Source organism: Phodopus roborovskii, unplaced genomic scaffold (assembly GCF_943737965.1).
Source record: "Phodopus roborovskii unplaced genomic scaffold, PHOROB, whole genome shotgun sequence".
Lineage (NCBI taxonomy): Eukaryota > Metazoa > Chordata > Mammalia > Rodentia > Cricetidae > Phodopus > Phodopus roborovskii.
In genome coordinates this window covers 5,656,503-5,677,961 of record NW_026126575.1, presented here as the reverse complement: position 1 = coordinate 5,677,961, position 21,459 = coordinate 5,656,503, and the positions used below count along the sequence as shown (strand labels likewise).

The 21,459-nt window shown below is 41.1% G+C and overlaps 1 protein-coding gene across 2 annotated transcripts in view; it reads left to right on the top strand.

Annotated features, from left to right (window-relative positions):
• The window catches only part of Adamts9 (ADAM metallopeptidase with thrombospondin type 1 motif 9), a 157,054-nt gene that overhangs the window by 67,636 nt on the left and 67,959 nt on the right, over positions 1-21,459 (top strand). The window contains exons 23-28 of one of the 2 annotated variants that reach the window (XM_051203299.1): positions 1,741-1,860; positions 6,328-6,432; positions 6,597-6,764; positions 8,546-8,812; positions 11,439-11,600; positions 16,353-16,529. In XM_051203299.1, coding sequence (XP_051059256.1) covers positions 1,741-1,860; positions 6,328-6,432; positions 6,597-6,764; positions 8,546-8,812; positions 11,439-11,600; positions 16,353-16,529 — 999 coding nt within the window. The remainder of the gene's footprint in view (positions 1-1,740; positions 1,861-6,327; positions 6,433-6,596; positions 6,765-8,545; positions 8,813-11,438; positions 11,601-16,352; positions 16,530-21,459) is intronic. The other variant, XM_051203300.1, reaches the window with a different exon arrangement.

The following is a 21,459-nucleotide window of genomic DNA, read 5'->3' as shown; positions in this document are numbered from 1 at the left end:
CTCCTTAAGATACAATGTTAGGTTACTTTTCATTTCTTTTCATATTTTCCTTGAAAATTTTATACAGTATATTTTTCCTCATATTTTTCCTTCTCTCAATTCATCATAAATCCTCCCAATTTCCTGTCCACCCAACTTCACAGTCTTTCTATTTACAAAAGAAGAAGAAGAAGAAGGAGAAGGAGAAGGAGAAGGAGAAGGAGAAGAAGAAGAAAAAGAAAAAGAAAAAGAAGAAAGAAAGAAAAAGGAAGAAAGAAGGGGATGGAGGGGAGGGAGGGCAGGAGAGAAGATGGGAGGAAAGGAAAGGAAAGGAAAGAAAAGACCATTAAAACCAAGGAGTCTAATTCTTGTTTGTCATCTACTCCTGAGTATGGAGCCTGCCTTGGAGTTTGATTGATATACCAGTGTTACTCCATTGAAGAAAACTGAAATTAAAGTCAGCATATGATAGGGGACAATACCCCAACTAGACACCAAGTGCTACCAAACAAAAACCCCAGTACTAGGAATGAATTATATCTTTTTGAGTCATTGGTCAAAAGAATCCCACCAATGCTACAGGTTATTGCCAATGCATCTTGATGATAAGCACCTACTGTTAACGTTCCACTGTTGAAGTCTTCTTAAATTATATAACCATTTGCAGTGATAAGTTTCCTGATGAGTACAGCTTTCACCATGTCTTCCAGTTCTCTACTGTTTCTTTCATCTTTCTCTCCAGTGTTTTCTAATACCTCTGTGATTGTTGCCCCCCCCCCCATACTGCTTAAGAATTTATCAGTTCCTACACATTCGTGCACTTTCCAGGTTTGCTTCTGTTATTGCCCGATTCCCTTGTTGTCAGAGAAGGTATGTTAAGATGTTATCTCTTAGATGATGTTATCTTTTAAATGTACCCATACTTGTTGAGTGGATTCCCTTTGGCTTATCTTGAAACAATGTCTTATGTGCATGGAGATGAATGAATGGACAGCGTGGTTGGGAGAACAAAGTGTCCTGCTTCTTTGTTACCAATTTGGCAGCTTCTTTCTTCATTAGCTACACCTCTGCTTACTGCAAGGTTTAAGTTACTATAATTCATTAAATCCCCAGCTCCATCAACAGTGGACCTTTAACAGCTGTTGATAGGTTAGTGAGCTCTTCAGCTTGGGGACTGATTCTACATCTTCTCCTGTCTCCCCATAATGTCCCCACCCCCATGACTTTTCTTGGCCTGGAATCCTGGCAGTGGGCCTTGCAGCAGCTGTATTGATCTCTGTATTACTCATATGCTGTGATATATTTAACTAACTTTTGGCTGTTGCATATGTAGGTCCTTTCCAATATCTTGTCTCTTTCAAATAAATGATACTGCAAAGAGTGTCCTATGCAGAAACATTGCTTCAACTTTTAATTATTTCCTGAGAATTCTTTTCTAGAAATCAAAGGTCACAGAGGTCTACTAAACACCTGTGTTAACCAGAATACTTGAGTAGGTAGAGTGTGAAGCGTATGAAAAGCATTATGGACATACTCCTTTCCCTGCTAATGCTCACAGTCAATTCTAGTCCCAGACAGAAATAATTCTAAATGCCATTATAATAATGGACCAGTGTAAATTGTATGAAGCGGGATTGTGTAGTTTTACCTAATGTCTGGGGTCAGCTCTTGGGTCCAGTCTGATACCAAATATTTTGAGGTAAGTACATGACAGAAAAGGTTTGGTGAAATTTTTGCTTTTGTTTTATTTCTCTCCCCCAGTGCAGTGTCACTTGTGGACAGGGATACCAACTAAGGGCAGTGAAGTGCATCATTGGAACTTACATGTCAGTGGTAGATGACAATGAGTGTAATGCAGCCACCAGGCCTACGGATACCCAGGTGAGTCTCCCATTTCAACTCAGTTATTGCCTTTGGGTAGTATGGGGTCCAAACAGCTCACTGGTTCAGACCAAACCAAAGCATTTTCATAGAGAAATCCATACATAGCACACCTGGGGTGTTAAATTACTTATTTTCTACATTTGGGATCTAAGTTTTTTCTGGCTTTGTCTTCTTTGTTGGTTGGTTGGTTGGTTGGTTGGTTTAAGTTTCTGTAGTTTAAAGTTTCATTCTCGTTGGCTAGCAAATATTAGTCAGTCTTGTCCTGAACTTGGATTTATTTGAGGACTCTGATAGTTCAGACATAAGTGAGACATAAGTGTAAAAAGTGTGTTCTGCTCAAGCTAGTTTGGAGCAGCTCTCAAGACCCAACAGCAAATTTTAGAGAGGCCTTGTGAACTGGAGGCTGTGTGTTGCTACTCTTAAAACTAAGAAATCCTGGGGAGGAGGAGAGCTGATAAATCCTCAAAACTCACCACTTAGAATTTTACTAGCTGTCCCAGTTGCCTGTGTTCACAAGGTCACTGACACCTGTATGTGTCTGTGGTGTTCTGCTGAGAGTGTCTCCTCGGCGCTGTTATCAGTGTCAAGTGCATAGCTTGGAAACTGGCATGGAGAGAGCATGCAACACAGATACTAGCAGGTACTATATTTTGGCAATTATATTCACCCTTTGACAAAAGGTTCTAAAGTTGAAAAAACAATCAATGGAAGTCTTTAATTAGCATCAAATGGCTATATGAAATTTGAAGTAATATAGGTTTTAATGCCATTTGTAAATTTTTTTGTTGTACATAATTTAATTTGGTGACATTTCTTTTTATTATTTTAAATATCTATCCCAGTTCCCTCTCCTTCCTCCCTCCCTCCTTCCTTGCCTCCCTGCCTCCCTCCCTCGCTCCTTCCCTGCCTACCTCCCTCCCTCTTTCCCTCTCTCCCACCCTCTCATGCTCCCTGACCACCCTCCCCTTCCATCCTCCCCCCCACTCCACATGTAAGGTGATGCCCTCCAGGAGTGGTCATCTAAATCTGTCAAGTCATTTGGAGTAGGGACTAGGACTTCTCTCCTGTCTCTAGGTTAAGGCAGTATCCCTCCATGGGGGATGTGCCCACAAAGTCCTTTTGTGCACCAGGAATACATCCTGGTTCCACTGTCTGAGGACCCTTAGACTGCTCAGGCCTTCTGGCTGAGACCCATGTTCAGGAGGTCTGAGTCAGTCCCATGCTGGATTCCCAGCTATCAGTCTGAGGCCCCGTTAGCTCCTCCTTGTTCAGGTCAGCTGTCTCTATGTGTTTCTGAAACCTGGTCTTGTCCCCCCTCTCTGCATCTGGATTCTGGTTCAGCTCAGTTTAGTTGTGAGTATTTGCGTATTTGCTTCTGTTTCTAACAGGTACTAGATGAGGGCTCCATGATGGTGGATACATTAGTCGTTGATCTCATTATCAGAGAAGGGCATTTATGGTAGCCTTTCCACTGTTGCTCAAATTGTTAGTTGGCGGCAGTCTTGTAGGTCTCTGTACATTTCTTTAGGTTCAGTGTTCTCTTCAAATCTATAATGACTCCCTCTTTTATTCTCTCTCTCTCTCTCTCTCTCTCTCTCTCTCTCTCTCTCTCTCTCTCTCTCCCCCTTCTCTTTTATTCCTCCCCTGACTCAATCTCAATCTTACTAGTCCCAGGTGTTTTCCTCTCCTCCCTTTCTCTTTCTTCTAGTTCCCTCTCCACTCACTGCCCCCCCACTCCCCATATGCACTGGAGATCTTGTCCCTTTCCCCTTCTGTGAGGGACCTTATATGAATCTCTTAGAATCCTTGTGTCCTAGTTTCCCTGGCGGTGTGAATTATAGGCTGGTGATCCTTTATGTCTAAAATCCATATATGAGCGAGTACATCCCATTTTCCTCTTTTTGTGACTGGGTTACCTCATTCAGGATGGTTTCTTCAAGTGCCATCCATTTGCCTGTGAATTTCAAGATTCCATTATTTTTTTCTGCAGAGTAGTGTTCCATTGTGTAGATGTGCCACATCTTCTTTATCCATTCTTCAGTTGAGGGGCATCTAGGTTGCTTCCAGGTTCTTGCTATTACAAATAATGCTGCTATGAACACAGTTGAGCATGTTTATTTTGCATGGATGTGGTTCATTTGGGTATATGCCTAAGAGGGGGTATTGCCGGATCCTGTGGTAGACTGATTCCCATTTTCCTGAGGAACCGCCATACTGATCTCCAAAATGGCTGTACAAGTTTGCACTCCCACCAGCAGTGGAGGAGTGTTCCCCTTTCTCCACATCCTCTCCAGCATAAGTTGTCATTGGTGTTTCTAATTTTAGCCATTCTGGCAGGAGCAAACTAGCAGGATGACATTTCTATATGTGCACACAAATACAAATATCTATATGTAGTGTCTGGATGTGCAAACACACACATGCATGCACGCAGGCATATAGGCATGTGTGCATGAGTTTTTCCCCCTCAGGAGAATATACTGCTTCACAAGCCCATTGTTCTGTGTGTGCCTTGATTTTGCTGTCATTTATTACAAGAGAAGATTTGAATTTTCATATCAACTTGGTAACTGCTAAAGACAGACTTGAGCCAACATTGTACTCAGAACTCATGTTTTGAGAGAGGCCTTGTACAGCCAGCCAATCAACTGCCTCCATGCTGGGCACCCTCAGTTGGGTGCATTTCACCACATGTCATTTGTGGATAAAGAATCACAGGGTGAATATAGTGATGGTGATCATATTATTCTTGCTGATCAATTAACCTGACAAGGTACCTGTATAAACTTTGTTTTTATAATTTTATTAAAATGTTAAAAATGACACAGGCATTGGTACAGGGAATTGGCTGTTGGGGAAATTCTTGCTACACAATCATGAAAACTTGAGTTCAATTCGATACCCAAATAAAAGCTGGCCCTGTGTATCTGTAACCTTGAGGTAGAAGGAGAGAGGGGTGTATCCCTGGAACTCATGGGCCAGCAAATATAGCCAATCAGTGAGTTCCACACTGTGCGAGAGATCCTGTCTCTAAAATTAAGGTACAGAATGATTAAGGAAAACAGCTAATAAACACCCTCTGGCCTCCACATTCTCACACTCACACTCAAACACACACACACACACACAGTGTGTTCATTAGTCCCAAGAAAATGTCAGCCCTTATATCAAGTGAAAACTTAGTAATTTCCTTAGAGATTCAAAACAGGAGTTCTCATTCTCATTCTGGAGTGTTCATTTGTCCATAGGCTCCCATGGCTAAAGCCTATGGAAACATTATTTGCTTTTCACAAAAGTCTCTAGGACTCTCTGTGGAACACAGACAAAGGAAAAAGCTAGGCATAGTACCAGGTAGTGGAATTTTCATGCCATATGAAAGGCCCCCCCACCTTTTTTTAAATTTAAATATGAAACAAGCTTGTTTTACATGTCAATCACAGTTCTCTCCCCCCCCCTCCCCTGCCCCCCATCCCCTTTCTGCTCCCCAGGGAGGGTGAGGCCTTCCATGGAGAATCTTCAAAGTATGTCATATCATTTAGAGCAGGGCTTAGCCCCACCCCCACCCCATGTCTAGGCTGAGAGAGTATCCCTCTATGTGGAATGGGCTCCCAGAGTCCATTTGTACACTAGGGATAAATACTGATCCACTACCAGAGGCCCCATAGATTGCCCGAGTCCTCCAAACTGACACCCACATCCAGGGCGCCTGGGCCACATGTAAAGTTTTAAGGCAAGCATCAGTGACCTTCAGTCTCAGGCCATATCACTTTTGCTCCAGGTCAGCTGACTCATGGGTCCTTGATAACTATGTATCAAATCAAGGAACAGGGGTAGGCAGCTCCTGCGACTGGAGTGATTATAAACAGGTGTGCTCTTTCTCCCCCACTCTGTAAATAAGAGACTAGTGTCCATCCACAGATGACTGGCACTCCAGCAGGTCTCTCTGAGGGGCATTATGTGAATTCCAACCATGGGCCTACAGAAAATTCCTTTTATATCTAAGGTTGACCTTCAGGGTCCTGGGTGTTATCTTTAGGTGCTCTGGGAAAACAAGTTCATGATTAGCAAATTTTGATTAGGAAACTACCTGAAATGTGAGAACACAATTTAGCCTTGAAAAGTTTTAAACATTAACAGCTAATAATTCGTAAATGTTATTCTGCTCTTTTCAGACATGCACACTCCTTCACAATGTTCCCTCCCTTTTTCTATGAGCAGGTGAATAAACATGGCTTTAGCCGTCATTTAGTAAACCCTGCCCTGCGTAAGGCATCCAGAAAATGGTTCAGACTGTATCCCTCTTTGCCATTGAAGAGTCTGGGGCTAAGAGAGGTCATGGGACTTGTCAAATGTAGCAGAAATCTTAGATTTCTTGATGTGGTGTGCTTTTTTTTTTTTTCCATGACTGTGTATCTAATAACTTGTCTTGCCTCAAAGATAAATGTTTTCTCCTTTCACATCTAGGACTGTGAATTATCACCTTGTCACCCTCCCTTACCTGGTATGGAACCAGGGAGAGGCACACACAGTGTGCCCAGAACCCAGTGGCGATTTGGCTCTTGGACTCCAGTAAGAAACATACTAAGAGAAAAGTGGGGAGGGTGCCAAGGAGGCAGCTATTCTCCAGCATGATTATGGCAAGGGAGCTGAACTGATAAGAAACTGGGCTAAGTGAAAAACACTAAGCAGCCGTTTCAAATGACATGCCTGTGTCTTTTCACTCCAACACCCAGTGCTCAGCCACTTGTGGAAAAGGTACCCGGATGAGATATGTCAGTTGTCGGGACGAGGATGGTTCTGTGGCTGATGAAAGTGCCTGTGCTACCTTACCTAAACCAGTAGCCAAAGAAGAATGCTCTGTGACACCCTGTGGACACTGGAAGGCTCTAGACTGGAGCTCTGTAAGCCTGGATTTTGTGGGGTTGGGTAGGATTGGAAAATGGGGGAAGAATCCATATTAAGAATAGATTATATTTCAGAGTTGGATTTGAGATTTAGATTATCCTATTCATATATATATATATATATATGTGTGTGTGTGTGTGTGTGTGTGTGTGTGTGTGTATGTATATGTATAAAAGAAATCTTAGTCAATCATGCAAAGAATGCACATTTAAAAATGTGCAAATCAGTATACTGTCTCCTTAAGTGCCTGTCCTGCTGGGCTGATTGCAAATCTCAATCTGCAGAGCTCCCTCAGTCTGTAGTGGACTTACATGGTCCAAACAGTGGCAAGGGGAGAGAGAGCTGGGGTTCTCTGACTTTGAGTCTGGTTGCTCATGCATCCTGCAATCCCTCAAAGGCAGATGCCCCTTAGTGATACAAAGACAGTGCCACGAACCCAGTCTTCTAAGCACACAAGCACCATCTGTGTGGGCTTTTATAAAAGCAGATGAAACTTCTCTTTGGGCAACTTCTGATATCAGCCCTTCATCACATCATGCCCAGAATCTAGGAAGTAGTTTAGGTTAGGTGAAGTGGAGGGGTGGGGGGTGGGATTAGTATTGCAGAAAAATTCAAAACATATGCAGGAGACATGGAATCCCAAAGCTTTGGAAAACCCGGACCTAGTGATGTTGAGTGAATTAAAGTCTTTGAACCTTATTTTCCCTCTACTCTTAAAAGAACAGGCCCAGGATAGGGTTCTCTGTGCATGAAGATCTGAGTTTAAATTCCCAGCACCCATGTAAAAGCTGGGCACGGCAGGCAGGCTGATAATCTCAGTGGTGGGGAGCAGAGGTAAACAGATTGCAGTAGATCTCCAGAGCTTGCTGGCTAGCCAGCCTAGCTGAAAATTGAGAACTTCTGGTTTATGAGAGACACTGTCCTCCCCAGGGTATAAGACAATAAACTATAGATGGACAACGCTGGTCATTCTCCTCTGGCCTACACACACACACACACATCATACAAACACAAATTCACACAAGTAAAATTAAATATAAAAAACAAACAGGATGAATACCAATATCATGTCATTGCTGTTATGATTGAGATTATATATATTGAATGCTTAGCAGAAAAATAAGTAGTCAACAAATGATAAATATTCTCACTTTTATGCATGGATTGGAAGAGAAAAGCACAACACTCTCTGTGTGATGCCACGGGTACTACAGAAGACAGGATACTCCCGAGATGGGAGGTTCTTGGCTTGTTAGAGTAGCTTTAGGTACAGCATATGGACAATGAAAAAATAGCCAAGGAAGTAGCCAGAGGCTCCATAATCAAGGGCCTAGCAAATGAACTACATACAGTTTGGGTATTAGTTAAGTGAGCTTGGAAGTCACCAGATGGATGCATGAGTTAAGTGGTAATGGGTAGCATTTTTTGTCACTGGCAAACAACACATGTATGGGGAATGTCAAGTCCCAAGCAGAAGTACAGCTGATAACTATTCCTTTAGTCCTGTCAAGGGAAAGTTATACCTTGCTTAGACAAGAGAAATGAGGGTAGAAACAGACAGTGGCTGAATCTGGATGCACTTTGAATGCTACATTGGCAGCATTTCTTTGCAAAAGAGATATTGGATAGCAACAAAAAAAAAGCAGTCAAGGTTGATTCTAAGACTTAAGCTAGGCTCCTGGGAAAATGTTCAGCCACTTGAAGAAACATATATTCACTAATGTAAGTCGGACTCCCAAATGATAGTCCCCTTTCTCTTTCTGAATATTCAACATAGTGTTCTGTGACTTGTGGGCAAGGTAAGGCAACCCGACAAGTGATGTGTGTCAACTACAGCGACCACGTGATTGATCGGAATGAGTGTGACCCAGATTATATCCCGGAGACTGACCAGGACTGTTCCATGTCACCATGCCCTCAATGGATCCCGAGCAGCAGCTTTGTTCACCCATTTCAAAACGAGGACTTCCATCCCAGGATTGACAGCCCTAGCCGCACCCATGTGCTTGGAGGAAACCAGTGGAGAACTGGCCCCTGGGGAGCAGTGAGTACCCACTTTGCCTGCTTTTTTCCTACTTGAGTCGCCTGGAGGAAAACAGACTAGAATTGCTTTTGAAGAAATTTCCCTTTGAAAGATTATTGCCACACATTTGCAGCCAAGCTGGGTGAACACAAAGGCTGTCCCAGGGAAGAGATCCTTTGTAGTTGGAGGAGGGGTGTCACTTCTAGGGACAAGACTTGTGGAACTAGGAGGGACAGGCAGAGTATACCCCCGAGGAGAGGGGGCAGAGAAACTTTCTGAAGAGGAATTTCTGTTTTTCTTCCTTGCCCTTTTTAATGTTTGTTTATTATTTGTACATGTGTGTGCCATGGCATGGTTGTGAAAATCGTAAATACCTAGCTAGACTTAGTTCTCTACTTCCCCTGTGTGGGCTCTGGGATTGAACTTGAGTTATCAGGCTTGGCAGCAAGCACATTAGCCCTACCAGCTATCTCCTAGACTAAAACAGATATATCATATATGTGTGTGTGTGTGTTTACATATATGTAAATATATGTAATATGTTTATTTATTATTTTTCTTATTTTACATATCGATCCAAGTTCTCTCTCCCTCCCTCCCAAGCCCCCCACCCCCTCCCATCTCATCCCCATCCCCACTCCACAGGAAGGGTGATGCCTTCCAGGAGGGATCATCAAATTCTGTCAAGTCATTTGAAGTAGGGACTAGACCCTCCCTGCCTCTAGGCTAAGGGAGTATCCCTCCAAGGGGAATGTGCTCCCAAATAAGAAAAAATAACAAATATATACATACATATGCATGCATACACACACACACACACACACACACACACACACACACACACACACAGCTGAAACAGAGTTCTAAATGGAGTCAGGTGTCCTTTCCTCTGTAGGTCTCAGTTTCCTCAGCTGCCAAAGAATGACAAGGTTAAGTCTTGCTTTCTATGAGTTAGATGAGATGATTCCAGGAAAGTGCTCTGTGTTTCACGGGCCGCAGGGTGGAGCCCAGAACTCCTGACAGTGTCTTTATCACAGCCCTTATTACTGTCCTTCCAACTACAACAGGCCTTGAAAAAGGATGTCAAAAGGAAAAATTGCATTTGACTATTTTAAAATGTTGTGCTAGATAATTTTTTCAAAACTACATTATGGAATATTGAAACACTTGGTGGCATTCCAAAGGGGAAGGGTGACAACAGATTCTGGAAGCCACGTAATTGTAATTAGAGGGAGCATGCCGGCCACTCAAGGGTCTTGTTAGCTTTTTACTTTTAGTGTCCTTCTACAACTGCTAATTGTGTTAAATTATTTCTGGGCTAAAAGGAATGAGAAGTCTGTCACTACCCACAGTGAGTGTAAATGCAGTAGAAATACTGGTCTGTGAGTGCTGATTGGATTCTGGGTTTGGACTCCTCCGGGCAGCGGCTGGCTTCCTGTCACCTCCTCCTCTCCTGTTTTCTGCCAGTTTCCTAGTTAGGAAATCTTCCGGTTCTAAAAACTGAAAGATGACAGGGAGAGTGTGTCAAGGTCTTTCCTGGTTGAAAAAAAAAATCATAATTTACATGTTTGTATTTTGGTGATACCATGAAAGATTGTTTATTTGTTTTGTTTTGTTGTTTTTGTTGTTGCTGTTTGGTGTGGGGTTTTGTTTCATGGTTTAGTGCTATTTTCATTTAAATCCACTTATAGGGAAGAGGTATTTGTTTCAGGTTGAATGATTCTACCCTGAGACAGTCCCCATCAAGGAGGGTTAGTTGGAGAAAATTGCATTTGCTTTGGAGACTCAATGTGTATAAGCTTGCCAATTCTACAGCAAGGGTCATAATGGAGGGTGCTAGAAAATGCACTAAGTTAAAGAGGCAAAGAATGTATGGAAAGAGAAACACTCTACCTGTAGACTCACTGGAGAGCTATGAGAAGTGTGTATGAGAAATCAACTGAAATGCAAACAATAGCCGTTTGAGAACATTCCACTGAAATGGGCTGGAGAGAGATTTGTGGCAATGGAATTCAATTGAGTTCATTGAGGAAGTGAAAAGAAAATAAAACACATCTTACTATCATCAGCCACTGAAATATAGGTTCTTGTAGACAGGGGACAAAGAGATTATATTATTCACCTACTAGGAAGTAATGTCTAAATGATATTCTGTGGGATCTTAGTGGAGTTACTGAATGAGTTGGTGTGGAAGTTTGATTTCCACAACTAGCCATTCATTAAATATGAGTTAACCTCTGTATTGAAGGAGACTCAAACATTGATTCTAAAGGTGCTCTTGACAATCTGGAAAAATGTCCACAAACTGTGGTGTTCCTTGACACTCCTGTCCCTCTCAGAAATGCAGACAAGACACAGGTGGGCAATGGACAGGGCCTCAGGGGACTCTATAAACATTATCACTCATTAGGGCCAAAGGATACCTACTGCTGGCAAGGAGAATGGGAAGAGAAGCCCCTCTCTACTGTCCAGGCTTTTGCATGGGTGTACAAAATGAACAACCCCACCCAAGTGCCCATACAGTCCCCACTGTGTATGAAGACTTGAAAGTAGTTTGTCATATGTCACTGACCTTTCAGCCAACTGCTTTATGTCTGGGTAGGAGGCAGGTGTTGCTGAGGATAAATCTGCTCTTGTGTGTGCTTAGTGTTCTAGTACCTGTGCCGGAGGCTCCCAGAGGCGAGTTGTGGTGTGTCAGGATGAAAACGGATACCCTGCCAGTGACTGTGTAGAGAGAATCAAACCTGATGAGCAAAGAGCCTGTGAATCTGGCCCTTGTCCCCAATGGGCTTATGGCAGCTGGGGAGAGGTAAGAGCAAACCATTTGTCTATCTGTCCTTTGTTGGCTGGCTGCTATTGTTTAATATTTTATTTTTTTGGAACTAGATCTAGAAGGAGCTTCCAGATCTGGGATTCCCTAGGAGATCTTTTCTAGTTCTACCCTGCTTCTTATATGTACTTATTACTAACAAAGAAAGCTTGAATGTGTAGGGAGTGCAGAATGACAAAAGACTACATAAACCCAGGTCTAAGTTGTTTATTAGGTAACCTCTGATGATTAAGAAATTAATACTTATAAAGATGAAAACCACATGCAAAAGTACCCATGAGAGTCTTGCCATTTCTGTTATAGCTTTGGATACACTCGTTTCCATGGCAAAATGCCTTCCAAGATTTCAAATGCCTCACAAAAACAGGATGGATGTTAGTCTTATTACAGATGACATTAAATGAATGAGGAGCGATATATCTTCCTGTTTTCCACTAGTGATTTCTTTGACTATTAGCTTTGTAGAATTGCCCTCTTTGCCTGACAAAGATTAACACAGTGTTTGGAATGCATAAAATCAGGTCCAGCCAGACTGTAGTGATGCAAGGCTTTCATCCCAGTACTCCAGAGTCAGAGGCAGGCAGATCTCTGTGAGTTCAAGGCCAGTCTGCTCTACAGCGTGAGTGCCCGGATAGGTCCCAAAGCTACACAGAGAAATCCTACCTCAAAAAATTAAGAAAAGATCCATCGGTCCATTTTCTGGGTGTGTGTTTGTGTGTGTGTGTTTGTGTGTGTGTGTTTGTGTGTGTGTGTGTGATTTTGTTTGTTTGCTTGTTTTAAGATCTAATTACATCATTTTCTCTTTCCTCTTTATTCCAGGCCTTCCCATGCAACCCGTTTTCTCTCTCAAGTTCATGGTCTCTATTTCTTATATATAAAACTTAAATATATAAATACAACCTTCTCACTCAATACATTGTTACTCATATGTATATGATTTCAGGGATGATTACTTGCTATTAGATGACTAACTTGGGTGCTCTTCCCTGGGGAAGACATTTCTCCTGCTCTCAACATTCATTAGTTGCTTATTGTTCTTTGTCTAGAATTGGGATCCTGGGAGAGTTCTCTTCCGTGTTAGCATGTCTATTGGTGCCATCCTTGCTCAGGGCTTATTTGGGCAGCCCTGTTGATGAGACTTCATATGTGTAGCTTCTGTGTCATTTCTAAGAGATGAAATCTCACAGCAGACATCATGTTCTTTCAGCTGCTACAATCTTTTCTTAGCTCTTCTACTCTGATTCCTGAGTCTTAGGTGCATGAGCTGTGTTGTAGTTGTGTTAGCTAGGTCTGGGCACCACATGGCCACTTGTTCTCTGCATTTTGATTGGTTGTGGTTTTCTGTGATGATTGCAAAGACATATGCCTCTGATGGAGAGTATAGGAATAAATATTTAGAATGAAGTTAGAAATTAGGTTGGGGCTCAGGTGATGGCACATGTCTTTAATCCCAGCACTTGAGAGGCAGAGACAGGTGGATCTCAGGGAGTTCAAGGCCAGACTGGTTTACAGAATGAGTTCCAGCACAGCCAGAGCTGTTACAATAGAAAAATCCTGTCTCAAAAAAAAAAAACCTACAAAAAAATATGTTGATTTAGTAAAGTGGTAGTTGTAGGTTCTCTTACAAGATCACAAATTCATTAGCCTCAGGTGGCTGGCTATGGTTTTAGTACCAAGCATGATTTCTCTTGTATTGAACAGACCTTAAGTCCAATTAGAGAGCTGTTGGTTACTACCAAGGTATGCATGCCACTACTGCACCCTTAGGGATATTGTCATGCTAGATATTTTTTAGTACATAGCTGAGTAGGACGATTGGTTGCTTTCCTCATTTGGAAGCTTGCATGGCACCTTCTGGTACTGTGAAACTAGTCCTCAGAGAGGATGCTTTAAGGTCAGACCATCTCAGTTACTCTGGATCCTGTTTCTGAAGTACATGGTGTCTTCAGCAATAGAACTTATCTTTCATCTCTGAGATACAACCAAGGGCAACAGCAACAGCCTATGTTTTAAGAGTCTCTTGAACAACTCCAACCAACAACCCAAAAGAAGGCTTCTCACATCTGTTGTTGGGGTGCTGTTAGATAGCCTATAGCTCTTGGGAGGAGTATTGTTGGCCCAGACAATATATGTAACTATGTATGTATATGTATACACAGACATAAGCTGGAGTTATTTGAGAAAAGGAAATTGAGAATATGCCTTAAAAAGATTGTTCTGTAGGCAAGCATGTGGGACATTTTCTTAATTAGTAATTGATGTTGTAGGGCCCAGCCCATTGTAAGTGGTACCATCCCTGGTCAGGTGGTTCAGAGCTACATAAGAAAGCAGGTTGAATAAGCAATAGAGAGAAAGCCATGGCTTCTGCATCAGTTCCTGCTTCCAGGTTCCTGCCCTGTATGAGTTCACGTCCTGATGGGCTTTAACCTAGAAGTATAATATGAAATGAACCCTTGTTGCTTTGCATCATGGTGCTTTATCGCTGCAATAGGAAAACCAAAGGCAAGTATCCTACTGTTTTGACTAGCGTGATTCTGAAATATAAGTTGAGTTCTAGAACAGTAGTCTCTCTAGCATTGTTCTTTTTGCTTAGCATTGTGATTTCTATCCAGGGTCTTTTATGGTAACAAGATTTTTTTTTTTTTAATTTCTGTGAAGAATGAGACGGTGGTCTTGACTGGGATTGCATAGAATCTGTGAATAACTTTTGACAGGATGGTCATTTTCACAATACTAATTCTGTTAATCCATGATCATGGTAAGGGTCTGTCTTCCATTTTCTAGTGTTCATTGTCAAGGTCCTTTACCTCCTGGTTAAGTTTATTCCTAGATATTTTTTATTTTCCTTGAGGCTACTGTGAGTGGGAGTATGTGTCCATGATCTCTTCCTATGTATGCCTGGAGTTTGATGGCCATGCAAGCTGGGGTGCAACTATTCCAGGACACTGGATGTGGAACTTTGACTACATCTGGGGAGTTGAGGAGGGTGCATGGAGGGAAGGATCAGGCAGCCTCACCCAGCTAGACCATGGTTCAGGTTATGCAGGATCTGGCTTGACCTAGCTATGAGCTTTATCATTTTTGTGATATTAACAAGTAACATAACTTAGTCCAATTTTTATATCATTATCCATAAACTGGAATAGTAATAGTACCATCTGCATAATACTATGACTATTATATGAGGCAACATCCATTAAATGCCTACTATGTAACCTTCAATCAATCAAGTGACACTGTAATAATGCAATAATAACTTACTTTATTAATTGTAAGAATGATATGCAGTAGCAGTAGTATTGGGCACTTTTGAACTCTTGTTATACTTTACAGCAGGACTTAAATATTTATGATACTCAAAATCTCTCTCTATGGTTAAGCATACACTTAAGGCTCATTGGGTTGTTCTGTCTTGACTGTTTACCAAATGAAGCCTGAAAATTAACACCTGGAAGACCACAGCACAAAGAGGAAGAAAAAGACATAGGAGATGATGGGCTCATTAGTCCACATTTTTGTGTCTTATCATTTCATACACATAACCTAGAAGCAACAGGCCATTGACTCAGGATTTTTTTTTTTTAACTTTAACTGATGTTTTGGGCAATGATGATGAGGGAAAGAAGGGAGAGGGACTTTGAGACTCCTGTGACCTGAGTCTTCCTAACACTCTGTGCAATTTTGTCCTGTGGGATCCATAATTAGGCTTCTGTAGTTGGATCCCAGCCAGGGTGAGTCCACGCCTTTGCTGGGATGCTCTCTGTTATCACAGACTGACTGTCCAAGTGCTGTGGGAGAGCCAGCCTTGACGCAGCAGGAACACTGAATGTCTGTGTTCCTGGATATGAGTGAAGCTGCACTGTCCAAGAAACACAACTTGTTCCTGTCTCACAAATGTGAATCCTGCCAGGAGTCAAAACTTCAGCTAGTACCCATTCCCGTCGTATTGTTTATTCATCCTAAGGGGCAGTTGTACTTACGCTGAGGTTTGAAGAGAGCTAAACAGTTGCGCATCATAATTGGAATAAGAGAATCAGTAAAGGTCCGTCCATGACAGCTTCATAGAAGTTGCCGGAACATGTGGGGTTGAGTAAAACTCAGTGCTTGGATTAAATCCTCAGCAACATTTAAAAATAAAACTTGAAGTTGAGCTTTGCTGCACATCTCCATAATCCCAGCACCCAGGAGGCTGAGACAGGAAGTCAGTCTGGATTACAGTGAGTTCCAGACTAGCCTAGACTGCATAGTGAAACTTTGTCTCCAAACAAAAACAAATAGAAACCAAGGAAAGCAATTATCAAGTACCATAAAATAAAATAAAATGGGCCAAGTCTTTATCTTTTATTTGCTATTGAGTAGTTTCTGGTTATTTATTTATTTACTGGTTTTTGTATGCCTTCAAGAACGTTAACTACTGGTTAATGAATCAAGATTAATTACATTAACTTCCCATGCTTTGTTTTATACATGGGGCAAGTAACTGTTCTCAGCCTGATGAGGTGAGGTACATAAAAGTCCTTATTACAGATATAAAGAAAGCCCTCACTGAGGGATACTTAATGTTCACAGGAACTATGGTTCATTGGCTGTATCATTGTTGGCAATTTGCCTTGGCTCTGTCTGTCAAACTTAGCCTGCCCAGAGCTGTAATAAAGTATAGCCAAGAAAGGTCTCCTGTGGGGAAATAGAATTCACACAAAATGACTGTAGCCTTCTTTGTCCCTCTCCCAGTGTACCAAGCTGTGTGGTGGAGGCATGCGGACAAGACTGGTGGTCTGTCAGCGAGCCAACGGTGACCGGTTCCCAGATTTGAGCTGTGAAGTTCTTGACAAGCCTCCAGACCGTGAGCAGTGCAACACACAAGCGTGCCCACAAGATGCTGCATGGAGTACTGGCCCTTGGAGCTCGGTACGGCCCTAATACTTCATGTTTGTTACCCAAACTCTCTGACAGTGTTATGAGTACTCTGGGGCATGCCTTCATAGCCAAGAACTGCCACGTGCACGAAAGCACCCTAGATATCTCGACCTATTACTTTCTCCCTGTTATGGCTCAGAATTAACACTGTATGACACTGCGAAGGTGACTTTATAGAATCCAAATACCTCATGCAGGAATGGTGCCAAAAAGTAGCTCCCTTTGCCTAGAAGAGCTGTGCATGGATAACCATTTAGAGAAATCGCTCAAAAGTAGCCAATCTTCGCTTTCTAAGTTGTGGTAGCTCTGGCTAATGGAGCAAGGTGCCTGTTTGCTGAGACCAATGCATTTTTTTTTTTTTTCTTCAACTAATATCACTTGCTTCTGTGAGGCTTGGATATACCTTAGCACAATCAACATAAAGTCTATACCCAAGAATGGACTAGCCATTTTGGAAATATAGGTGACCGGCAGTGTAATCAATGACCTTCTGAGGCATCTAGAATCTCTTCCCTGCCCCCAAACAGGAAGTCCATCTGAAACCAGCTTTTACTTTGCTCCTAGTTTTCCTTAGCTGGCAGCTGACATGGTAAGACAAGTTTGCCACTGTAAATACTATACAAACATCTGGAGCCACTCTTAGCAAGCAGATGGATTAACTGTGTCAATACAATACCTTGCCTAAGCTGTGACAAAAATTATGGAACCAGTAGGTCTGATGTATCTAAGTACAGTAAATATTCCTACATTAATTGTAATGAAGCTGAAATTAGTATTATATAAAGTCATTTCCAGGAGCCCCTTTTTATTCAGTCTTGTCTTGGAAGGTCTTACTCATTCCTGGGGCCAGGTGAAGAGCAAATTAACTGAAGTAGCATGATTGACACTCAGTGATACTTCTCAAAGTCAAGGTTTTCTGCATCAGTGGCTGTGTCTGCAGGGTTGGTTCTGTGATCCAGTTGTAAAGCTTTTGCATGCAGCAGAGAACTAGCAGTAGAAACATGAGCTCTGATTGTGGTCTTTAGCTAGGCCATGAATTTTATTACAGCATTGAGCAAAAGTTACAATGTCACATCTATGGTTCTCTAAGGACATTTTTGTCTCAGCACTGGCACATTTTCCAAATGAACACTTTGAAGAAGGGTTGAGGTGACGTTAGGACAGACAGGATGTCCTTTGAAAACTCCAATTTCTCTGTCACTGCTATATACTACCATCCATGAAACGTTCCTTCTCAAGCCCAGGGCAAGCTCACTCTGTGTACAGACAACACCAGAGCTAATTCTCTCAGGTCCATTCACACTCTCAAAAGTAGAGTGTCACTAGTTCTAAAGTCACCAGTTAGGCCTCTGTGAGAACTTCCTCATGGCATGGTCTTATTGTTTGATGAAGGAAAGAAATCTGTTTTCCTTCTCCAGACTTTAACCCTTACATCACCCCATACTTTTCTAAAATAAGTATTTTAGGAAGATGGAAAAATATATTCATAATGAATTATGAAATATAGCTGGGGATGTGTCTGTGTGTGTGTATGTGTGTGTGTGTGTACATACATATATGTGCTAGTTTCTCTTTCTGGTACAGTCTCTCAGTATATCCCTATTGATAATTTAATAGCTTAACTTAACTATAAGCTGCTGATTGTTTTAATTGAAAATATGGGGCATATTTAATATTGTTATTCTTCTTGGGGCTACATACAGTTTTCTAAGCTATCAGAGAGGAAGAAAGAAGAGTACAAGTTCTGAACTCTAGGATACACAGATTTTAAAGCTAGCTTTATACTGCCTGTGTGATCTCATAAAGTGATTGTTAGTTTGACTTTCAGATTTCAATTCTTCTACTGTCTTAAGAGAAAGGCCACTTTTGCAAGACTTTTAAACTGTGATTTTTTTTTTAAAGAACTAAATCAAAAGCATTTTGTTTAAGTAGATAGACAATTGAAATATATTAATTTTATGTAAATGTGGGGGAGCAATCATACAGGATGTTGATTATTTTATGTTTATTTGCATGGATGCTTTGGTATGATGCCTTATGGTTACATTTCAGCATACCTCAATGACTCCTGTTTCTAGCCATAAAATCTTTTTTATGGTGCTTTCCCATTGTAACTGCAGTGAAGTTAACAAGTGTAGAAAGAGAAAAGTGCATTTTGAGGTGCTAACGTCTTGCTTCCAATAGAAAGTGGCTTAACCAGACTAGAGACCAGGGTGTCCATGACTTCTCCAGCAGGTTGCTTTTGCTCCCAGGAACTCCCACACATACACACTGTCATATCCCAAAGCAACTACTGCTATGTGACATAGCCAAAGTCAAGGAGAGACAGCTTACATCAACACTGCCTACAAAGGAATACTATTAGAGAAAGAAACCCCAAATCGCTGTTGTCACAGCTCCCAGAGTCTCCACGGTGAAACATCTTTTAATCTAATATTCAAACAACCCTTTTAGAGAGGGTTATTTCTGGCTCATGTCACTGTAGGTCTGTAACTCACAGTTATAACCCTGTATGCAGTGACTCACACCTGTGACCCAGCATTCAGGAAACTGAGTCAGGAGAATCAACTATAGTTTGGCACCAGCCAGAGGTCTCAAAAAAAAAACAAGAAAAGAAAAGAAAAAAAAATCATGATTGAGAAAAACATCCTACAAAATTTTCTTTTCTGGTCTTTTAAAAATAATGTCCCTGGACCTTTGCTTTGTGAAGCAGTGTTCTTAGGCTCTATTGGACTATTGAGCCCATCCTAAAAGCACAGTGGGTAATAAATACCCCTATGTCCCGTGGCAAATGGGACAAATTGGAAAGAGAACTCTATATTGTCAAGGTGAAGCAAGAAATGCCTTTCAGATCAGGAACATTCTAGACTGAGCCAATCCATCTGGAGGAGGAAGGTCCTGTCACTGTCACTGCTGCATAGCCAGGGTGGTTTGGTGGCCTTCCTCTTTGCATTGCCCTGTGTTTCTGTTCACTGGCCATCTTGTAGATAGCAGTTCTCTACAGAAAGTGCTTGGTTGAGTGTTTTCATGACAACTTGGGGACGTATTCTCTGAGCTGTTGAGACCTGTGCTTATGGACCTGAATAATGAGAGCTTATGAGCTCTCAAGGGAGCTAGGCTTTGTTTCAGCCTGGTAAACTAAAGTATTTGTGTCTACCTCATTTCATATCACACTGTGCAGTTTCTATAGGTAGAAAGAGAAAATGTTTGATATCAGTGTTTTACAACCTCATTATATCACAGAAAAAAAGATTATAAATATCACAACCATATTTTCTGAAAACAGTTTTAAGCAGTCACATTTACATATTTCTGAGTATTTCGAGTGGTACAGATTTACATGTCTTTATATAATAAAGCATATTTATTTTTCCATGTTATTTAATTTCATAAGCAATGTTTAAAAACTAGTGTGTGTGAGCCGGCTATGAAGGCAAATAGGCTATGTGAATTAGAAGTGAATGTATGTTTCTTTTGATTAAAATATACATATATATTTTAATATTGTAAAATCTCTCTATCACCTTCCCCCAATGCTGAGTAGCCATGTATTAAACTTCATGTTATTGGCTAGGCTAACGTGTGCATTTTGAAAGGTTACTTTAAAAGAATTCTGAACCAGAACTGAGTTCTATAAACAAAAATTTGTGAGGCTTAACATTGTGTTGGGTAGCTTTTTCTTTTCTAATGATGTTGTCTTGATTTACTGAGTTTCAACTATGAAATCAAAAAAAGCTCTGCTTACTGAATTTGAAGATAATGATAAAACATACCCAGAAGACAGACAAAGGGGATTAGAAGAGAAGATGCTGAGACAAACCACTACTGTGTTCACATAGGAATACACCTGGGTCTCTGCCCAGACAACGGCAGAACACCTCCACTTGTCACCTTTTATTTGTTCACCTTCAATATGCCTCAGAAAGGATTTATTATTAAAGAAAAATAAATATTATAAAAATGAAGGTGGAAGTTCCAAGACAGCCTTCCCTTTGCAAAAACATATTTCCAGGTGATAATGCCTCATTCCATCCTTCATTTCATCCCACTGTTTATAGAAGTACTTACACACAAAAGATCCAAACTGGGGGGCCACCCTTGTATGAGTTAGAGGTTGATAAAGAGGTGATAAAAATATCATTGCAAAGTAGATGATGATAACCATAGCTAACCTTATTGAGCATGTTTGTGTTGGTGCCAGCCTTTTTCCTGTCCCGTTATACCACATTGCATGTTGCTATAATCTGCTTTCGTCACAAGACCTCTCATGGCATGTGCCAACTCCATTAGTCATATTTTCAGAGACATAAACAGTTCATATGTTCAGTGAATCATGAGACTTTTGTTAAGAAATTTCTAAAATTCAAATATCATCCACCCTGAACAATGCTAAGCTGACTCTGACATTTAAGTCCAACAACAGAAAATCCTAAATTATTGCTGCTATTGGCAAATTCCCATAACCAGAAGTCCCAGAAATGTCATATAAACTGTCTTAAGGTTGGCATTGGCAGAATAGCCCTTTCTTTCATGATCAAGATACATTTTTGGCCAGAATAGGGCAATCATGTAAAATTTCATCTTTGAAAAAATGTAATTAAATATAAATATTTAAGTGATAATTTTACTAAATGATCACATGTCTTAAGCATATTACTAGCACTTTTAAAAAATGAAATATCTCACTAGGTCCTCTTGCTCAACCTGAGCTGGATAGTTATTGTTTTGCTTTTGTTGTTGTTGTTTTCTTTGTGTTTCTTTCTTTTTTTTTATTTTTATTCAAAAGACCATGACATACGGAATCACATTTTCACTAAGTTCAATATAAATTAAGACTATCTATAAAGCACCCCTTTCTGGTGTGCCATCAGAGTGCTTGTCTTTATCTACTTATTGAAGAGAAAACTCAACAGACTGTAAA